The sequence below is a fragment of the Tamandua tetradactyla genome, chromosome 2 (assembly GCF_023851605.1).
Source record: "Tamandua tetradactyla isolate mTamTet1 chromosome 2, mTamTet1.pri, whole genome shotgun sequence".
NCBI lineage: Eukaryota > Metazoa > Chordata > Mammalia > Pilosa > Myrmecophagidae > Tamandua > Tamandua tetradactyla.
Genome location: NC_135328.1, coordinates 24,502,476 through 24,520,748, shown reverse-complemented (window position 1 = coordinate 24,520,748; position 18,273 = coordinate 24,502,476). Strand labels below are relative to the sequence as shown.

Below are 18,273 nucleotides of genomic sequence, written 5' to 3'. Positions count from 1 at the left end.
TTAGGAAAGAAAAAGGTGATTTGGATAACTTAGAGTGGTATGTCAAATTAAGGTTGACCTGGATCTCTAAAAATAGAGACTAGCAAATTTTCACTGTTTCTTAGCTGAATGAAGAGGAAAAAAAAATTCATGTTGCTTTAAGTTTTACATATTGATGTTCATCCAGAAAAATCCTGCAGAAAGAAAGCTTTTATGCGAAACTTACTGTGATGCAGATATTTACCTGGCAAAAACTTCAAAGTTTGCAGCATCTGTTTTTCCTGAGAGAAATCCACCATTAAATGAGTCATGTTGTCACTGACCTTTGGCTTCAAAGAAAGGCGAAAGGCTGAAGCCATTGTGACTCTATGGCAAACACAAACATACTTTTTAAAATAAAAGGAAGGGAAGTATCAAATCACGTTTAGTTTATAAAATGAAAAGAGAAATTATTTCGCTTGATTTTAGAAACTTATACAAAGGCAATAAAGTCAAAAGAAATTTGCTGAGAATCTTTTGAAAATTAACTAAAATGAAAAACTGCAAAATGACTTTTAATTTTAAGCCATATTTAGGACAATTTGTAACAATTTCCCACCTGCCAGTTTTATAAAATTGTATACATGTGTAATTGTTGTAAGAGACATATATTCAGTAGAAATAATCTTTAACAGACCCAACATTCACTGGAAACTCTGCACACTCAATTTCACTGACTTCCTGATGCCAACCTCACTCTTTTTCATATGCCAAATATTGAAATGTACATCCTGATTCATCCATTCTCCCTAGTAGTCACAGCTATTTCATGTACTCTTAAATAAGAGCAGAGGTAGATTGATCAAATAGTGTGTCGTCTGCAAAGGAGAGAAGTGCACTCCTGATCAGTGGACACAATACCAGTAGGTGATACTCCAGTGTGTCAACATCCCATTTACAAAGAAACATATCTTGAGAAATAGCCTTGGGAAACTACATGCCATGAAAACTGACTTTATCGAAAGTATTGGGAAACACTTCTGTCAATTAAAACTGGGGATTAAAAGAAATTCTCAATATATTAATTTGTAATTTTATCTCAAATCTGCTTCCATTGTACCATAAATTTCCACAAATATCACAAAGTAACTTCCTTCACTATCTTATTCCAAAGAATGGCACAAAAGTACTATTAGCAAATGTTTTTCCTAGTGGTACACAATTTAGAAAGGGAAGAAAATAGAACTGGAAGAACAAAGAGAATACAAAGGACAAATCTACCACAGAGATCAATGAGATGAAAGATGAACCTGTCGCTGTATTTAGTCATTTTATTTCACTTTAAAACTAGGAAAGCAATCACTTCATTTAACAGTAACAATACTAAACAACCACTGGTCTATTAACCAAGAAGAAAGTGCTATATTCAAATATAATTTGTGGAGAATGAACTCACACTCAGTGAACACTTATTATGTGTCAAGCATAATGCCCCATATTCCACACATATTATCTTCACTGTTGCTATTCAAATAATGACACTTCAGACCATACCAATAAGAAGTTAGGAACAAAGACTAAGTTTTAAATATGCTATTCTTTACAGCCCAAAGTATCTTTTAAGCTATATTCAGAAAAGTACTTAATAAATCTTCCTGAAGCAGTGAATGGGTTCAACCCTATCTGATTTCTTCTAAACTTGATCAACTATTTACACGTTTATTGAAAACTGTTGACACAGTTTCAGTTTCAGATACATATCTGAAAGTATTTTAGGGAATTTTGAATCCGTAAAATCTGTTAAGCTTGAATCAATATGACTCCACAAAAAAAGAATGTCCCCAAAATTACATTAGAAAGCATTATCAGAGCTTCAAAGAATAGTGATCCTGAGCAGGTCACAGTGGCTCAGTGGCAGAGTTCTCGTCTGCCATGCCAGAGACCAAGATTTGATCCCCAGAACCTGCCCATGCAAAAGCAAACAAGCAAAAAAAAAAATGAACAGTGACCCTTATTTTCTAATAAAAACTTCAAAATTTCCATGAATCAAGTCAGATATGCAACAACGCTATTAGATAATCTTATAAAGACTAAATTTTTCTTTTTAAACTGAATATATTTAGACAGTTAAGCCTCAAAGCCCAAACTAACAACAATCTAAAATTCATTCACAGGATCTTTGTGGTTTAGGTGTGTTTTCATTCACCTTGACTTTCTCGGTTTACTTCTAATAGAGTAAACTGAAGACAAGGATCCCTGTCTCCCAGCTTTATTTTTGCAAAGAGAAGAAAATACCTACAAAACACATAAACACTCCTGATCGAAAGGGGGAAAAGAAGTGTAACTAATAAAGTATCAATGGCAGAGAGAGTTCAAATAGAGTCAAGAGGCTACTCTGGCAATTGCTCTTATGCAAGCTTCAGTTAGAACTTGCTACCTATCATAACCTGCCAAACCCAACCAGGACCATTCCAGCCAATCCTCAAGAACACCGAGGGCAGTATATAAGATTCCACAAGGGTTCCAGGCACTACAGTAACTTTCTAGAGAAACCTACAACTTCCAGACGGGTCCCTGGTCCAGAGAAGTCCTGAAACTTAGACCAGCCTCTCCAGAACATCAGACTGTTCTATCTCCCTACTCCATACTAGTGACAGATACTTCTAATATGAAAAATTTAGGATGGCCATAGCCCAAACACCCCTAAAGAGAGGGATGGGAAGATCAAAGGTGATGGTGGAGTTATACATAGAAGATAGCACTTAACAAATGAATATGAATGCTGAATCATTAACTTGGTATCTCTTTGTCTCCAATATTTCAGAACAGCTAGAAATAAAAATCTAAAATTGCTGAATTGTAACCCATGTCAAACTCTGAAATATGTTCTACAACTAATTGTGGTGCTACACTTTGATGTTTATAGATTTTTTGTATATATGTTATTTTTCATAAAAAAAAAAGTCAATTGTGATGATAAAAAAATATTCAAACCCTCTAGTCTCCTATATCCTGGAGCAGCTAGAAGGAAAACTATGAGAGGATCATATGGTATCCCATGACAAACCCTGGGATCTGTCCTGTAACTACTTGTTGAAGAGTGCTTTGAAAACTATCGCTTTTTTATTTCTCTGCTTTGTATATATATTATGCTATACAATAAAAAAAGTTAAAAACAAAAAAAACCACATGAATGCTTTTAATATCCTCAACCTACCTAATTAATATGACTCTCCCCTCCCCTTCAAGATTCCTCTCTTTCAAGGACCAGTAACACCCACAATAAACTTCAACTACTCATCTTCCAATATTAAGTACCCAGAAGTATATTCTAGTGATATACAGAGATTTCCTATGCATTACCTTATCATGTTTGTCTTTCCCTTTCCCTCTCACTCCGCCTATTACTCCAGCATAACTTTTGTCACAGCAAATGATATCTCAGATAGTTTCATTTTATATATTTGATTCTATGCTCAGGAGTGTTACACTCTTTCTTAACAAACTCTCTCTGTCCTCACATAAGACATCAGCCCTTTCTTCCTTTGGTGAAAATAACTATTTTACTATGACTATACATTTAAGTTGTTTTTATATAATAAAATGGCAATGACAGGATGCTAAAAACTCACTTCCTTGGACAGCAACTGAAAACTAGAACAGAGGAATTTGAATGTTATGAATCTAAAAATCAAGTTTTAAAAATATCTGTCCATAATTAAGGTGAGACCCATAAGTATTCCTTAGGCAGGAAGTAAAAATTTTATGGACATTCCTCCCTCAAAAAAAAAAAAAAAAAAGTAAGGCTACAAAACAAACAAAAATAAATGGAGTTTGCAGTGGTAGATTACAGGAACTCTGACTCCTGAGATCAAACCAAGGGGCTGGCTTCAAACAAGAGGCAAAGAAGCCCAGGTTCAGAATACATTCAATCATGAAAACTGGTCGTACAATTAAATTCTGACTAAAAATGAAGGACAAAGAAAAAGAAGTCATGGGTAAGGACAGGATTCTGAGGAACACAGGCCATACAGATGCTTAAGAGAGAAATGTAAAGCTTTTGTAAGGTTTCTTGCAAAGTCTTTGGATAATCTATGGCCTGATTTGGAAATGACTTTCTCAATCCAGAAAATCAGAAACCTGAGTAAGACTTAGAGGAATAAGTGGCTAAAACAGGAAGTATAAACTCAAATCTACTTCATCCAAAAAAACTGAGCTGCCTAGCATCCATTCCTCATACAACTAACACTTTTCACCTTCAAACTCGCATAATCTCCCTTCTCAAACCCCTTCTACATCCAGGATTTATAAGAGTTGTTCAAGTCTCTTTAATCACTTGCTAATATAAAATATACAAAAACATAAAAATTACTTAATATTCATACTACGAATGCTATGACTGCCTTGTGAATCTTACCTCTAATCAAGTAAAATAAAACACGAGAAGTACAGATTTAGAGTGACATTTTCAGCTAAGATTAAACAACAGAGATTCTACTCTTTTTCACCTAACCCATAATAACTAATTTGTGAATTTTCTAATGGAGAACAAATTAATCTTGGATTCTGAGTAGTGCTTTAAATGCTGTGCCTTTCAGAGAATCCCACAATTCTCAGATGAAGAAACTCTGAATGACAATCTCAGTAAAGTCAATTCTCAGTGATCAGCCAGGCAAATTAAAGCATTCCTTCTGTTTTGACAGATTCCAAATACTGTCAGCAGACCCTTTAGCCCTTTGGGATGTTCATTATAGCAAGTACTGAACTCCCTTTCTTAATCCTGGCTCTACCAATAAGAAAGGCCTTTCAAGCCAAAACCTGTAATCATTTTCTTTAAATTTCTCTTCCTTTAGAGTTTAAACTAGATAGTGGCATTAGAAATAGAAAGAGATGGCACCAGGAACAGGATGGACTGAGATACAAAGATGTTAAACAGGAGGGCAGTGAAGTAGGAAAAATTTAGCTCTTGAGGACTATTCAAAATGCTGTGACTTCTCAGAAAATCGGACATGCTTACATTTAAATTTAAGAACAAAAAAATGCATTCCAGGAATATATACATATTTTTTAAGTATTCAAAATCGTTTCCATCCATTAGCACAGCTAATTAAGAACTATACTAAAACTAACTATATTATACCAGAAATGAAATTCTTTGGTAAGTACATAATTTTCTACAACTATGTTTAAAAAAACCATGCCAGCATATTGGTTATTCCAAGAAGATATATAAAGGACATATTCTTTTTTGCACTTAGCCACAAGGTATTTTCATTTTAACCAATGACATACTAGTAAAAACTGGTTTTGAATTTCATTTCTGACTTCATTATCAATACTTAAATAAAAACATAGGTTTTATACCATACCTATCCTTGATCTGTCTGGCAGCCTTGGAACAAGTCAGGGAGAAGAGAAAGAAGGCAGTTAGTGCTTTTCATGCAAGTTTCAATGGCAGTGACATGCAAGAAAAGTTAGGATATAAACCCTGCAACAGATTAGTTTATATTCACAACACAAAAAACAGGAAATTTTTATAGTTCATTTAAAAGCTTGCATAATGTGATGTTAGAACTATAGTAGAAAATCCAGACCCCACACAAACCAACTGAAAATGAGGAAATTAACACTTCAAAACTAATTTCAGGTGACTATAAATGTTTTTTCTTACCTTAAGATTATCAAAACATACCACCATCACTTTCTCTCATTTAATCTGACAGTCTTTAACTAGAACAATCAACCTTTTAATGCTGCACACATTTCTGCGAATTCTGATGGTTTTCTTGTACATTTCAAATCTGCTATCCTTTTTTTTTTTTCCAGAGATCTCTTTCACAACTTCATAATGGTTGCTGTAAGTTTTCTCTACATACTTTCACAGGGCAAGGACTTTGTATTCTGAGAGGTTGCTTGCTGACATTGAAACCAGGCTGAAGTTCTACAGTCTTTTAGCTCCAAAAATGAAGTTGCAATGGGAAAAATTCAGATAGGGAGAAGCTGGAGAAGTACTTCTAACAACAGGGTCTTACCCTCAGATAACTCTGTAGACACTGTCAATCTAAACCTACATTATTATTATTATTTTTTAAAACATTAGCACAACCTTAAAGGAGACATGGCTATTACTTGGTGCTGGACAGACACATAAAAAACATGATAACCCCCCCCACAAAAGCTGTTGTCCCATATATTTACATACAGTATAACTTACATAGTGTGTAACATATCCCAAAAAAGATTTCTGCCCCACACTGACCAGCGTATGTCAATACAGCAGATGTACACCTTGACTGTTTTACTCAACATTCCATGCCCAGTGCCTAACATAATGCTTGGCACTACAACACCTAACAATTATTGAATTCAACTGAATGCTATTTAGATGTAATAGCAATGTCTCTTTGGCCTCACTTTCTATTCTCACATGCTTTGGTAATTTTTATACCCACTACAAAGTATTTTGGCTTGAGAACATTTCAATAAAAAGGAACAGAACTGAGAATTAGGAGACGTTTCAACACTATCATTAATCAATTCTGTGACTCTGTATACTAAACATTCTATTTCTTTCTTTTAAGGGACTCTGGTCCTTAATATTTCTAAAGATTCTTTCCAAGCTCTACATTCTATGGGAAACAACCCAGTCCTGTGGCATCTAGAATATGTGCCATAAGTCATGACAATTATATTGATTTTTAAAAATTGCTTTCACTATAGCTTGAATTATAAATCAATTTAACAAAGTGTTGAAAGAAGAGAAGATTCTTCTCTGTTTCTGATGTATCGTTACATATGGAGGAAGTGCCACCAGCATTACCCCCTCAGCCTCTCTCGACTTCCTCAGTTCTCCTAGGAAGGTGATATGACTTCTCTGCTTATGGGTTTGAAAGGAACTACTGGGCATTAGTAGCTTGGCTACAGATGTTCCCCTTGGCAGCTTGGTGATTTTTAAAACTTCATATTTTTAAAACTTCACTAAACAGTACCCTATCACAGAACCAGGGTAGCCAGTCCAGAGCTGCCACTACCCAGATGGGGAAGTTTATCTAATTCAGGAGTTCAGTATTAGGAAGCTAGCCCATTGATATTAGCCATATTCTCCAATATAATTTTATCAGTATTTGGTTTTTCCATCAGCTTTATTCTTTTATCATATTCCACAACTGGTTTAGAACTTGGGTAGAGGAGTGTCACCTCCAGTCACCCTCAAATAGCCCAACATTATGAACACCATTACTTTTTTTTTTAACTGACCATAAAAATTCCATTTGGATGTAATGTTGCTTAATTAAGTAAGTAGGGTGTCATTTTAATTTTTGTATGCATGTGCATATGTGCACAAGCTATGATTACAGAGTATGATTTCATATATTGAGGCTGTTCATGAGGAACCAGAATAGGAAGAAATGAAAAGCCAAAGCCAAAGCCTGAAGAAAAACTAATGTCCCATGTATTTATAAATAACATATTAAATTAGTAAAACTGAAGACCTATGGCTCCTCTTTCACTACTACTCAAATTTTACCGCATATATACTGTGTAAATGCAGAAAGGATTGAAGAAGTAAATAAGAGGGGAGAGGGTCTTGAATTCTGAAGATCTTGTTTCTCAAAAAGGACCCAAGTTCAAAAAAAAAATGCCTTAAATCAGAAAACAGATTATTTAATTTTTTCCTGGAATTTCTTCTATTTTTGGATAAAAAGCTACCCAAAAGATACACATTAATATTTAGCTTAATTCCTTTAGGTTTCAATTGCATAATAGAACATTTTGTCATTTAAACATTTCAGTATAATAGGTACCAACTGATCCCAGGACTTAAGTCACCAACACATTTACTTTCATCAACATAATTCTATTTAGTGTGCTATGAAGAGGCCTCAGTGAACATTTAAGATTTCAACTTAGATTATAGTACTGTATATTACTGGAAAGCATCCAATAATTATTACTCAGATTATTTTGCTCAGCATCACCATTTAGATTTTCTACTGAAATCCTGTTTGCCAACTATTTATTTCTCTCTACTAGTATCAGAGATGGCTCCTTTCTCTATCATTTCCTCCCTCCATCATTACTTGTTTTTAGGATAAATCTTATAATGCTGCTCCTTTATCTTGTCAGTCATAAGAATGTGTCAACTGAATCCAAACTTTCTTAAGAAGAATTACAATAAAAATATGATGTAAGAAAAACAATAAACAGTCCTCCATAATTACCAATTAAATATGTTAAAACCAGTTCCTTCCCCAATCTTTCATTTCAAATCTGCAATGAGCAGATACCGAAATTTTCTTCTGTGAATTCATCAAGAACTTTGAAGATTAAGTACTTTATTCTTTCTATGTTTCTTCTAAATATCTTCATTTTTCTCCTTTCATAGAAAGATACTGGAGGCAAAGTACCCTAAATTTTATTCCTGAACTAGCTAATAGCATAGTATTTTCTAAACACATTTAAAATGAGAATAAGTTTTAGATCTTGCTTACTGCACTCAATGAATTATTTACCTAAACAGAATAAAATTTGAGATTTTCAAATTTCTTCTCCATCAGCAGAAATTTTCAAACTCATAAGCAGAAAATAAAGAGCATGAGAGCAAAGTTTAAGAGATACCCAACAAGTCCCTTCACTTTCATAGAATTCATTTCACCTATAAAACAAGCTCTGAGAGATCTTAGAGCCCAAAAAGTCCAGTGTAAGGCATCTTATTTGTAAATACTGAATTTTTAAAATTATCTGTTGACTCTGAAGTATGAGTTAGACTACCTTAATTAACTTCAATGTTTCAATTAAAATAAAACTTTTAACAATCTAAATTCTCTGAAATACAGGTTGAAATGAATGAAAGCAGCAAGGATAAAGTTAGTTACATTTGGAGCACTGATAAACAGCATAAAAATAAGAATTATACTGTTCCTAAAAGAAAATTACTGAGAGAAAAGCAACTATGACTGTCACAGTGATCAATATGATAAAAGCCAGGTGTTAGACATGGCATTTGTCTAGAAGGATTTATCTTTATTTTGATTTTCAGTAAAGCCTAAAAGAATTTCCAGTTAAAAATCTGAACACTATACAACACTGAGAAACTCTTCAAATTGTGTCTATATTCATATTGTTTTATGCTGAACCACCCTACCTCCCCAAAATACCACATTAAGAAATGACTTGGATGATGAAGGGAACTTAGAGAAAGGGAAAATCAAATAGTCTTAAATAGTATTTTTCTTAGGCAAGAATATCAGCCTTCAAAATAAAGTTGTTCACTAGCTGGATTAGATACAGTGGAAGTTTTATCTTTTCTATATACACATATTTATCTGTTTATAAAAATAAGTATTTTTCAAAAAAAAATAACTTAAAAGAACTTGTTGCAAAGCCGTGCGTAAATAACTTGAAATACACTTCGAAATGCAGTACTGCTTTATGACTAAGCACATTTGAACAATAAGGGACTGCAGTTTTCTAAGACATAAGAGGTGAAAATTTTAGTTTGAGCTACGCTTAATGAGTATTTACATTTGTTTTAAATTTCTTTCATAACTGAATTATTCAGGCTTCTGTTGAAGCTCTCCTCCTCAGCCAGCACTCCTGACACTGACCCACAGGAGCTGATACTTCCATTACCCTGAAAGCACTCAGTGAGCTTCAACCTCTCTCCTGGTTTGCTCCTCCCAGTGGTCAGAACTCGACACTATATTCCAACCGTCAGAATGGGGAAACACACAAAGCCTATTCTCTCTTCTCTTCATCTAGTGATTAAATGCAGAAGACAGTGTTCGCTTTCACCTTACCCTGTGCTTTTTATTCCTGTGTAGGCCTCTAGGAAGGAAATCATGCCCTCCCTCCCTCCCTTTTAATCTGGGAAGGAGGTGATTGTGATCAGGTGATTAGCCAGTTAAATTGACTTGGAAATTGTTCCACAGACCCAGCCTTTCTTACAGGTAGAACTCAAGGTCTAAATTCAGAGTGGGAATGGAAATATTAATTTTGGCAATGTATCCAAGCAGCGTTCGGCAGCCAGCTCTGGTGGCATTTTGGGTGCTTGTCATTCAACAATAGTTAATGATCTGGACCCCACTGCTAGTGAAATCTCTGCATATATTTAGTATTTATTAATCAAACTTGTAACAGTTAAAAAAAACAAACTGTATGTTCTGAAATCCTTTTCATTTGTGTTACTTATTCACTCCAGATAGTATAATGATGGTAATGCATCACATTCAATTCTCATACTGAGGTAATGTAACATCAGTACACTTCAAATACTCTTTTGGAAGATAATAACAACTAAAAACATTTATAGCCTGGATTTTGGCCTGTTATTTTCTGTCCTCATATGTTGATTATATTAAACTGATTAAAGCACTTTAATATGGATAGTCACATATAGTAATCCTTAAGAGAATTTCTTTTTCCAAGTATCTAACAATTTACTGCTAGTAAAATAATTAACCTTCAAAGTAATCTCTCCCTATCCTGTCAGCTTTAGGTATTCCAGGCAAGTAGGTAGTCCATGCAGCTAACTAGGGAAGTGAACTTAGTTTCTGACTTAGAATCAAACCATTATCTGAATTATATTTTGATACACTAAGAAAAGAAAATGCAAGCAGCTAGGTCTTAGTTGAGCATCTTTCTTTAGCAATAAACTCGGAGATTTCTGGCTCAGAAATACTCAAAAATAATTCATTTTATCACATCTCCATAGGAAATCTACAAAGCAGTGCTATAAAATGCAGCAAGGTGGAGACAAAAGAGGAAAGAAAAGCAAAGTGGCACATTAAGAAAAGATATTTAATCTGCAATGTGATTTATTTTATCAGAACCATTCCAATTTCAATCAGCTGGGAAGAAGTTTTGACAGAAAACAAATTGGAAAGATCAAAGGGGAGAAAAGGATACATGTATAAGGAAAGTGAAAAAAACTCTGATAAAGTCAACGGAAAGAGAAACTTGGAAGAACTAAGTTTTATCAACATTTTTCCTATCACCAGCCCCGTTCAAATGCAACTGGATTCAACTTATTTTGGAGTATGTGTGTCCAAATTTTATAGCTTTCCTTTCCTCTTCCTCACTCTTAGGCTGGCAGTAGTTAAACTTTGGCAGTTATGAATATACCTGCCATTAACAGCTGTCCTACCCCACTAGAAGAGCAACCTATTGATAACTAGGGAACACACAAAAAAACACAAAAATGTATTGGTACCATGTATAAATAAGTGTCAGCAGATCCTGAGAAACGATCATGAATAAAGGACATCAACTTCTGCTCCTAATCTCTATGACACTGATTTTGGCATCTCAGGTACCTTTTGCTTTCTGCATGTTTTTGTCTGTGTTCCAGATACTTGAGGTTATCACATAAATGACCACTGGATAGATGGTATATCATACTTTAAAAATACCTTTTAAATATGATACATTTTCCTCACAACTTCTTTATATAATAAATCCTACAAAGTATAATGGTAAGCTTCCATACAACACACTTCCAAATTTAGTAATCAGTTAGTTTGCTGGCTCATAGCAAGCGAATTTCTGTTTTGATTCATTTTAATAAAGGAAGGAATCAATTTCTAAAGTTCAATTTCAAAATGCAGAAATGGAAGCTAACAAATGTTATCTTCTCAAGGAAGTTTGTTCTACCTTCAGGTTCACAGAAAAATCGTAAATGAAAGCATGAGGTGGACATCAGTGAATAATAAAGGCACCTTTCTAATATGAGTGCATTCACTACCTAGTGTACAAAGACGGGATTTTTGATAAGACAATTACATAGAATACACTTTGCTAACTGTATGGTTTGGTTTTCCACTCTTTTCACACCACTTATTATATATTCTACACTCCCTGAGTTTGACTGGATAAGCTGGTAATCATTTAAAAACAGTCCTGTTTAAAGTAAAAATTCTTTTTTTTTTTCTCAACTGTGCCTACTGATACAGTTGAGAAAGTTCAATGGCTTCTTCTGCAGGAGAAATTCACAGCATCCCCAGGATCAACGTTAAGCATGGCCCTGCCCCAACTCTCAGTGGCACCCTAAGGACTGCATACCTGTTTTGAGAATTTCTGATATTCTTTGCAAGCAGTGGGGACAACCAAATCAACAGGCTGGGCCCTTGATCTTGGGTTTGCCCCTATGAAACTTATTCCTGAAAAGGAGAAGCTAAGCCTACTTGTAATTATGCCCAAGAGCCATCCCCAGAGAACCTCTTTTATTGCTCAGATGTGCCATCTCTCTCTAAGCCAACTCAACAGGTGAACACAATGCCCTTCCCCTCCACATGAGACACAACTTCCAGGGATGTAAATCTCCCTGGCAACATGGGGCAGAACTCCCAGGATGAGCTGGGACCTGGCATCAAGGGATTGAGAAAGCCTTCTTGCCCAAAAAAGGGAAGAGAGAATGCGACAAAATATAGTGCCAATGGCTTAGAGATTTCAAAGTCAAGAGGTTATCCTGGAGGTTATTCTTATGCATTATAGATACCCCTTTTTCGTTTATGGTACATTGGAGTGGCTGGAGGGAAGTACCTGAAACTGCTAAGCTGTGTTCCATTAGCCTTGATTCTTGAAGATGACTGTATAAAGATATAACTTTTACAATGTGACTGTGTGATCTTGAAAACCTTGTGTTTGATGCTCCTTTTATCCAGGGTATGGACATATGAGTTAAAAAATATGAATAAAAAATAAATAATAGGATAAGAGGCAAAATAGGTAGATGGAAATACTAGTGGTCAATGAGAGAGGGGTAAGGGATATGGAATGTACAAGTTTTACTTTTCTCATTTTATTTCTTTTTCTGAAGTGATGCAAATGTTCTAAAAATTAATCATGGTGATGAATACACAATTATGAGATGATACTGTGAACCACTGGGGATTTGTACACCATATATGGACTGCATGTGTGTGAAAAATTTGCCAAAAAAAATTTAGAAAAAAAAGAATCTAAATTTTAATAAAGCATCCCAAAAATTACTTCAACTAAACAGTGTGCATTTGTCTCCAATAATAAATATCAAAAAGTTACAAAATACTTATATGCATCAGTGATACGTTTTTCCAATCAGTTCACAGAAAGGAATACAAATCTAGATTTTAAGCATGTAAATAGCAATATCAACATTCTTTCCTTAGTCATGAAATGCTTATAACAAACATACAACTCAATTCAAGTACACAAGAACCTTAAAACAGATTACTTAAAACAGTAACTGAAAAAGACGCTAATTTGACTCATATGAATTAGTATTAAAGCAAAACTAAACTGAAATAACTCATGTTTATGATTTCAAAGGCACATAATTCTAAGAGTCAGCTTTGGAACAAATGAATAGCTAGCATTTTGCTTATTGAGAAACCTCAAGTCTTTTTTAGTATTAGAAATGATTGAACAAATCCAAAATTAAACGATAATACACCACTTTTTTAAAGGTATACTTTCCTTTTTAAGTGGGTTAGTTTAGGTTTTTTGGGTTTATTTCTTGTACCTTCGAAAATTCTTCAGGTTCCTTTATATCCAGTGATCGTGTTGCAAATTCTAGTAGTTCTTCTGAGTTCTCTAAGGCATTATTACATTGACTAAGCTGACTCTAGAAAAAAAAAATTAAACCATTAAAATAAAGTGTCTTAACACTACTAAACTCTTAAATATACATTATAATGAACTTAGAATCAACAATAGCAGTAACTAAACTAAAAATATTTTGAAGAGCTATTGAAGCAAGGTAATAATGACCAGTCAAATACATAATAAATTTGTACTTTATACAAACGTTTTTTCATAATTTGTTCAAAACAGCTTAACTGCACAAAGATAAATATATATTCATTTAAAGCAATTATTGACTAGCTGGGGATAAATTTACTTAAAGATTCTTCTCGATCAAGAGTCAGAAAACTATAATTTCTATTAAAATATAAAAAGAACTCCTCCACGGCGAGAGTTTTCCAAAGTTAAAGGACCCACAGCACCCTTTACTGGTGGGACCCGCAGACAAATGTGTGCCACGAGCGCCACCTACTGGGCAGGATAAGAAAAACACAACCCAGAGATTTCACAGAAAAATCTTTCAACCTGTTGGGTCCAACACCCAGGGAAATCTGACTAAATGCCCAGACGCCAGCAGAAGATAACGGTCCACGCTCAGAAAATTGAAAATATGGCCCAGTCAAAGGAACAAACCAATAGTTCAAATGAGATACAGGAGCTGAGACAACTAATGCTGAATATACGAACAGAAATGGAAAACCTCTTCAAAAACGAAATTGATAAATTGAGGAAGGACATGAAGAAGACATGGGCTGAACAAAAAGAAGAAATAGAAAACTGAATAAACAAATCACAGAACTTATGGAAGTGAAGGATAAAGTAGAAAAGATGGAAAAAACAATGGATACCTACAATGATAGATTTAAAGAGACAGAAGATAGAATTAGTGATTTGGAAGATGGAACATCTGAATTCCAAAAAGAAACAGAAACTATCGGGAAAAGAATGGAAAAATTTGAACACGGTATCACGGAACTCAAGGACAATATGAACCGCACAAATATACGTGTTGTGGGTGTCCCAGAAGGAGAAGAGAAGGGAAAAGGAGGAGAAAAACTAATGGAAGAAATTATCACTGAAAATTTCCCAACTCTTATGAAAGACCTAAAATTACAGATCCAAGAAGTGCAGTGCACCTCAAAGAGATTAGACCCAAATAGGCGTTCTCCAAGACACTTACTAGTTAGAATGTCAGAGGTCAAAGAGAAAGAGAGGATCTTGAAAGCAGCAAGAGAAAAACAATCCATCACATACAAGGGAAACCCAATAAGACTATGTGTAGATTTCTCAGCAGAAACCATGGAAGCTAGAAGACAGTGGGATGATATATTTAAATTACTAAAAGAGAAAAACTGCCAACCAAGACTCCTATATCCAGCAAAATTGTCCTTCAAAAATGAGGGAGATATTAAAACATTCTCAGACAAAAAGTCACTGAGAGAATTTGTGACCAAGAGACCAGCTCTGCAAGAAATACTAAAGGGAGCACTAGAGTCAGATATGAAAAGACAGAAGAGAGAGGTATGGAGAAGAGTGTAGAAAGAAGGAAAGTCAGATATGATATATATAATACAAAAGGCAAAATGGTAAAGGAAAATATTATCCAAACAGTAATAACACTAAATGTTAATGGACTAAATTCCCCAATCAAAAGACACAGACTGGCTGAATGGATTAAAAAACAGGATCCTTCTATATGCTGTCTACAGGAAACACATCTTAGACCCAAAGATAAACATAGGTTGAAAGTGAAAGGTTGGGAAAAGATATTTCATGCAAATAACAACCAGAAAAGAGCAGGAGTGGCTATACTAATATCCAACAAATTAGACTTCAAATGTAAAACACTTAAAAGAGACAAAGAAGGACACTATATACTAAAAAAAGGAACAATTAAACAAGAAGACATAACAATCATAAATATTTATGCACCGAACCAGAATGCCCCAAAATACGTGAGGAATACACTGCAAACACTGAAAAGGGAAATAGACTCATATACCATAATAGTTGGAGACTTCAATTCACCTCTCTCATCAATGGACAGAACATCTAGACAGAGGATCAATAAAGAAATAGAGAATCTGAATATTACTATAATGAGCTAGACTTAACAGACATTTATAGGACATTACATCCCACAACAGCAAGATACAACTTTTTCTCAAGTGCTCATGGATCATTCTCAAAGATAGACCATATGCTGGGTCACAAAGCAAGTCTTAACAAATTTAAAAAGATTGAAATCATACACAACACTTTCTCGGATCATAAAGGAATGAAGTTGGAAATCAATAATAGGCGGAGTGCCAGAAAATTCACAAACACGTGGAGGCTCAACAACACACTCTTAAACAACGAGTGGGTCAAAGAAGAAATTGCAAGAGAAATGAGCAAATACCTCGAGGCGAATGAAAATGAAAAAACAACATATCAAAACTTATGGGACGCAGCAAAGGCAGTGCTAAGAGGGAAATTTATTGCCCTAAATGCCTTTATCAGAAAAGAAGAAAAGGCAAAAATGCAGGAATTAACTGTCCACTTGGAAGAACTGGAGAAAGAACAGCAAACTAATCCCAAAGCAAGCAAAAGGAAAGAAATAACAAAGATTAGAGCAGAAATAAATGAAATTGAAAACAATAGAGAAAATCAATAAGACCAGAAGTTGGTTCTATGAGAAAATCAATAAGAATGATGGGCCCTTAGCAAGATTGACAAAAAGAAGAGAGAGGATGCAAATAAATAAGATCAGAAATGGAAGAGGAGACATAACTACTGACCTCACAGAAATAAAGGAGGTAATAACAGGATACTATGAACAACTTTATGCTAATAAATACAACAATTTAGATGAAATGAACGGGTTCCTGGAAAGACATGAACAACCAACTTTGACTCAAGAAGACATAGATGACCTCAACAAACCAATCACAAGTAAAGAAATTGAATTAGTCATTCAAAAGCTTCCTAAAAAGAAAAGTCCAGGACCAGACGGCTTCACATGTGAATTCTATCAAACATTCCAGAAAGAATTAGTACCAACTCTGCTCAAACTCTTCAAAAAAATCGAAGTGGAGGGAAAACTACCTAATTCATTCTATGAAGCCAACATCATCCTCATACCAAAACCAGGCAAAGATATTACAAAAAAAGAAAACTACAGACCAATCTCCCTAATGAATATAGATGCAAAAATCCTCAATAAAATTCTAGCAAATCGTATCCAACAACACATTAAAAGAATTATACATCATGACCAAGTAGGATTCATCCCAGGTATGCAAGGATGGTTCAACATAAGAAAATCAATTAATGTAATACACCATATCAACAAATCAAAGCAGAAAAATCACATGACCATCTCAATTGATGCAGAGAAGGCATTTGACAAGATTCAACATCCTTTCCTGTTGAAAACACTTCAAAGGATAGGAATACAAGGGAACTTCCTTAAAATGATAGAGGGAATATATGAAAAACCCACAGCTAATATCATCCTCAATGGGGAAAAATTGAAAACTTTCCCCCTAAGATCAGGAACAAGACAAGGATGTCCACTATCACCACTATTATTCAACATTGTGTTGGAGGTTCTAGCCAGAGCAATTAGACAAGAAAAAGAAATATAAGGCATCAAAATTGCAAAGGAAGAAGTAAAACTATCACTGTTTGCAGACGATATGATACTATATGTCGAAAACCCAGAAATATCCACAACAAAACTACTAGAGCTAATAAATGAGTACAGCAAAGTAGCAGGTTACAAGATCAACATTCAAAAATCTGTAGCATTTCTATACACTAGTAATGAACAAGCTGAGGGGGAAATCAAGAAACGAATCCCATTTACAATTGCAACTAAAAGAATAAAATACCTAGGAATAAATTTAACTAAAGAGACAAAAAACATATATAAAGAAAACTACAAAAAACTGTTAAAAGAAATCACAGAAGACCTAAATAGATGGAAGGGGATACTGTGTTCATGGATTGGAAGACTAAATATAGTTAAGATGTCAATCCTACCTAAATTGATTTACAGATTCAATGCAATACCAATCAAAATCCCAACAACTTATTTTTCAGAAATAGAAAAACCAATAAGCAAATTTATCTGGAAGGGCAGGGTGCCCCGAATTGCTAAAAACATCTTGAGGAAAAAAAACGAAGCTGGAGGTCTCGCGCTGCCTGACTTTAAGGCATATTATGAAGCCACAGTGGTCAAAACAGCATGGTAGTGGCATAAAGATAGATATATCGACCAATGGAATTGAATAGAGTGCTCAGATATAGACCCTCTCATCTATGGACATTTGATCTTTGATAAGGCAGTCAAGCCAACTCACCTGGGACAGAACAGTCTCTTCAATAAATGGTGCCTAGAGAACTGGATATCCATATGCAAAAGAATGAAAGAAGACCCATATCTCACACCCTATACAAAAGTTAACTCAAAATGGATCAAAGATCTAAACATTAGGTCTAAGACCATAAAACAGTTAGAGGAAAATGTAGGGAGATATCTTATGAAACTTACAATTGGAGGCGGTTTTATGGACCTTAAACCTAAAGCAAGAGCACTGAAGAAGGAAATAAATAAATGGGAGCTCCTCAAAATTAAACACTTTTGTGCATCAAAGAACTTCATAAAGAAAGTAGAAAGACAGCCTACACAATGGGAGACAATATTTGGAAATGACATATCAGATAAAGGTCTAGTATCCAGAATTTATAAAGAGATTGTTCAACTCA

The 18,273-nt window shown here is 34.6% G+C and overlaps 1 protein-coding gene across 12 annotated transcripts in view; it reads right to left on the bottom strand.

Annotated features, from left to right (window-relative positions):
• FSD1L (fibronectin type III and SPRY domain containing 1 like) overlaps positions 1 to 18,273 on the bottom strand; it is a 135,109-nt gene that overhangs the window by 45,905 nt on the left and 70,931 nt on the right. For all 12 annotated transcript variants that reach the window (XM_077140957.1, XM_077140985.1, XM_077140925.1 and 9 more), the window contains 3 exons: positions 13,460 to 13,561; positions 5,328 to 5,350; positions 224 to 345 (listed from right to left, as the gene is read on the bottom strand). In XM_077140957.1, the coding sequence (XP_076997072.1) occupies positions 224 to 345; positions 5,328 to 5,350; positions 13,460 to 13,561 (247 nt within the window). The remainder of the gene's footprint in view (positions 1 to 223; positions 346 to 5,327; positions 5,351 to 13,459; positions 13,562 to 18,273) is intronic.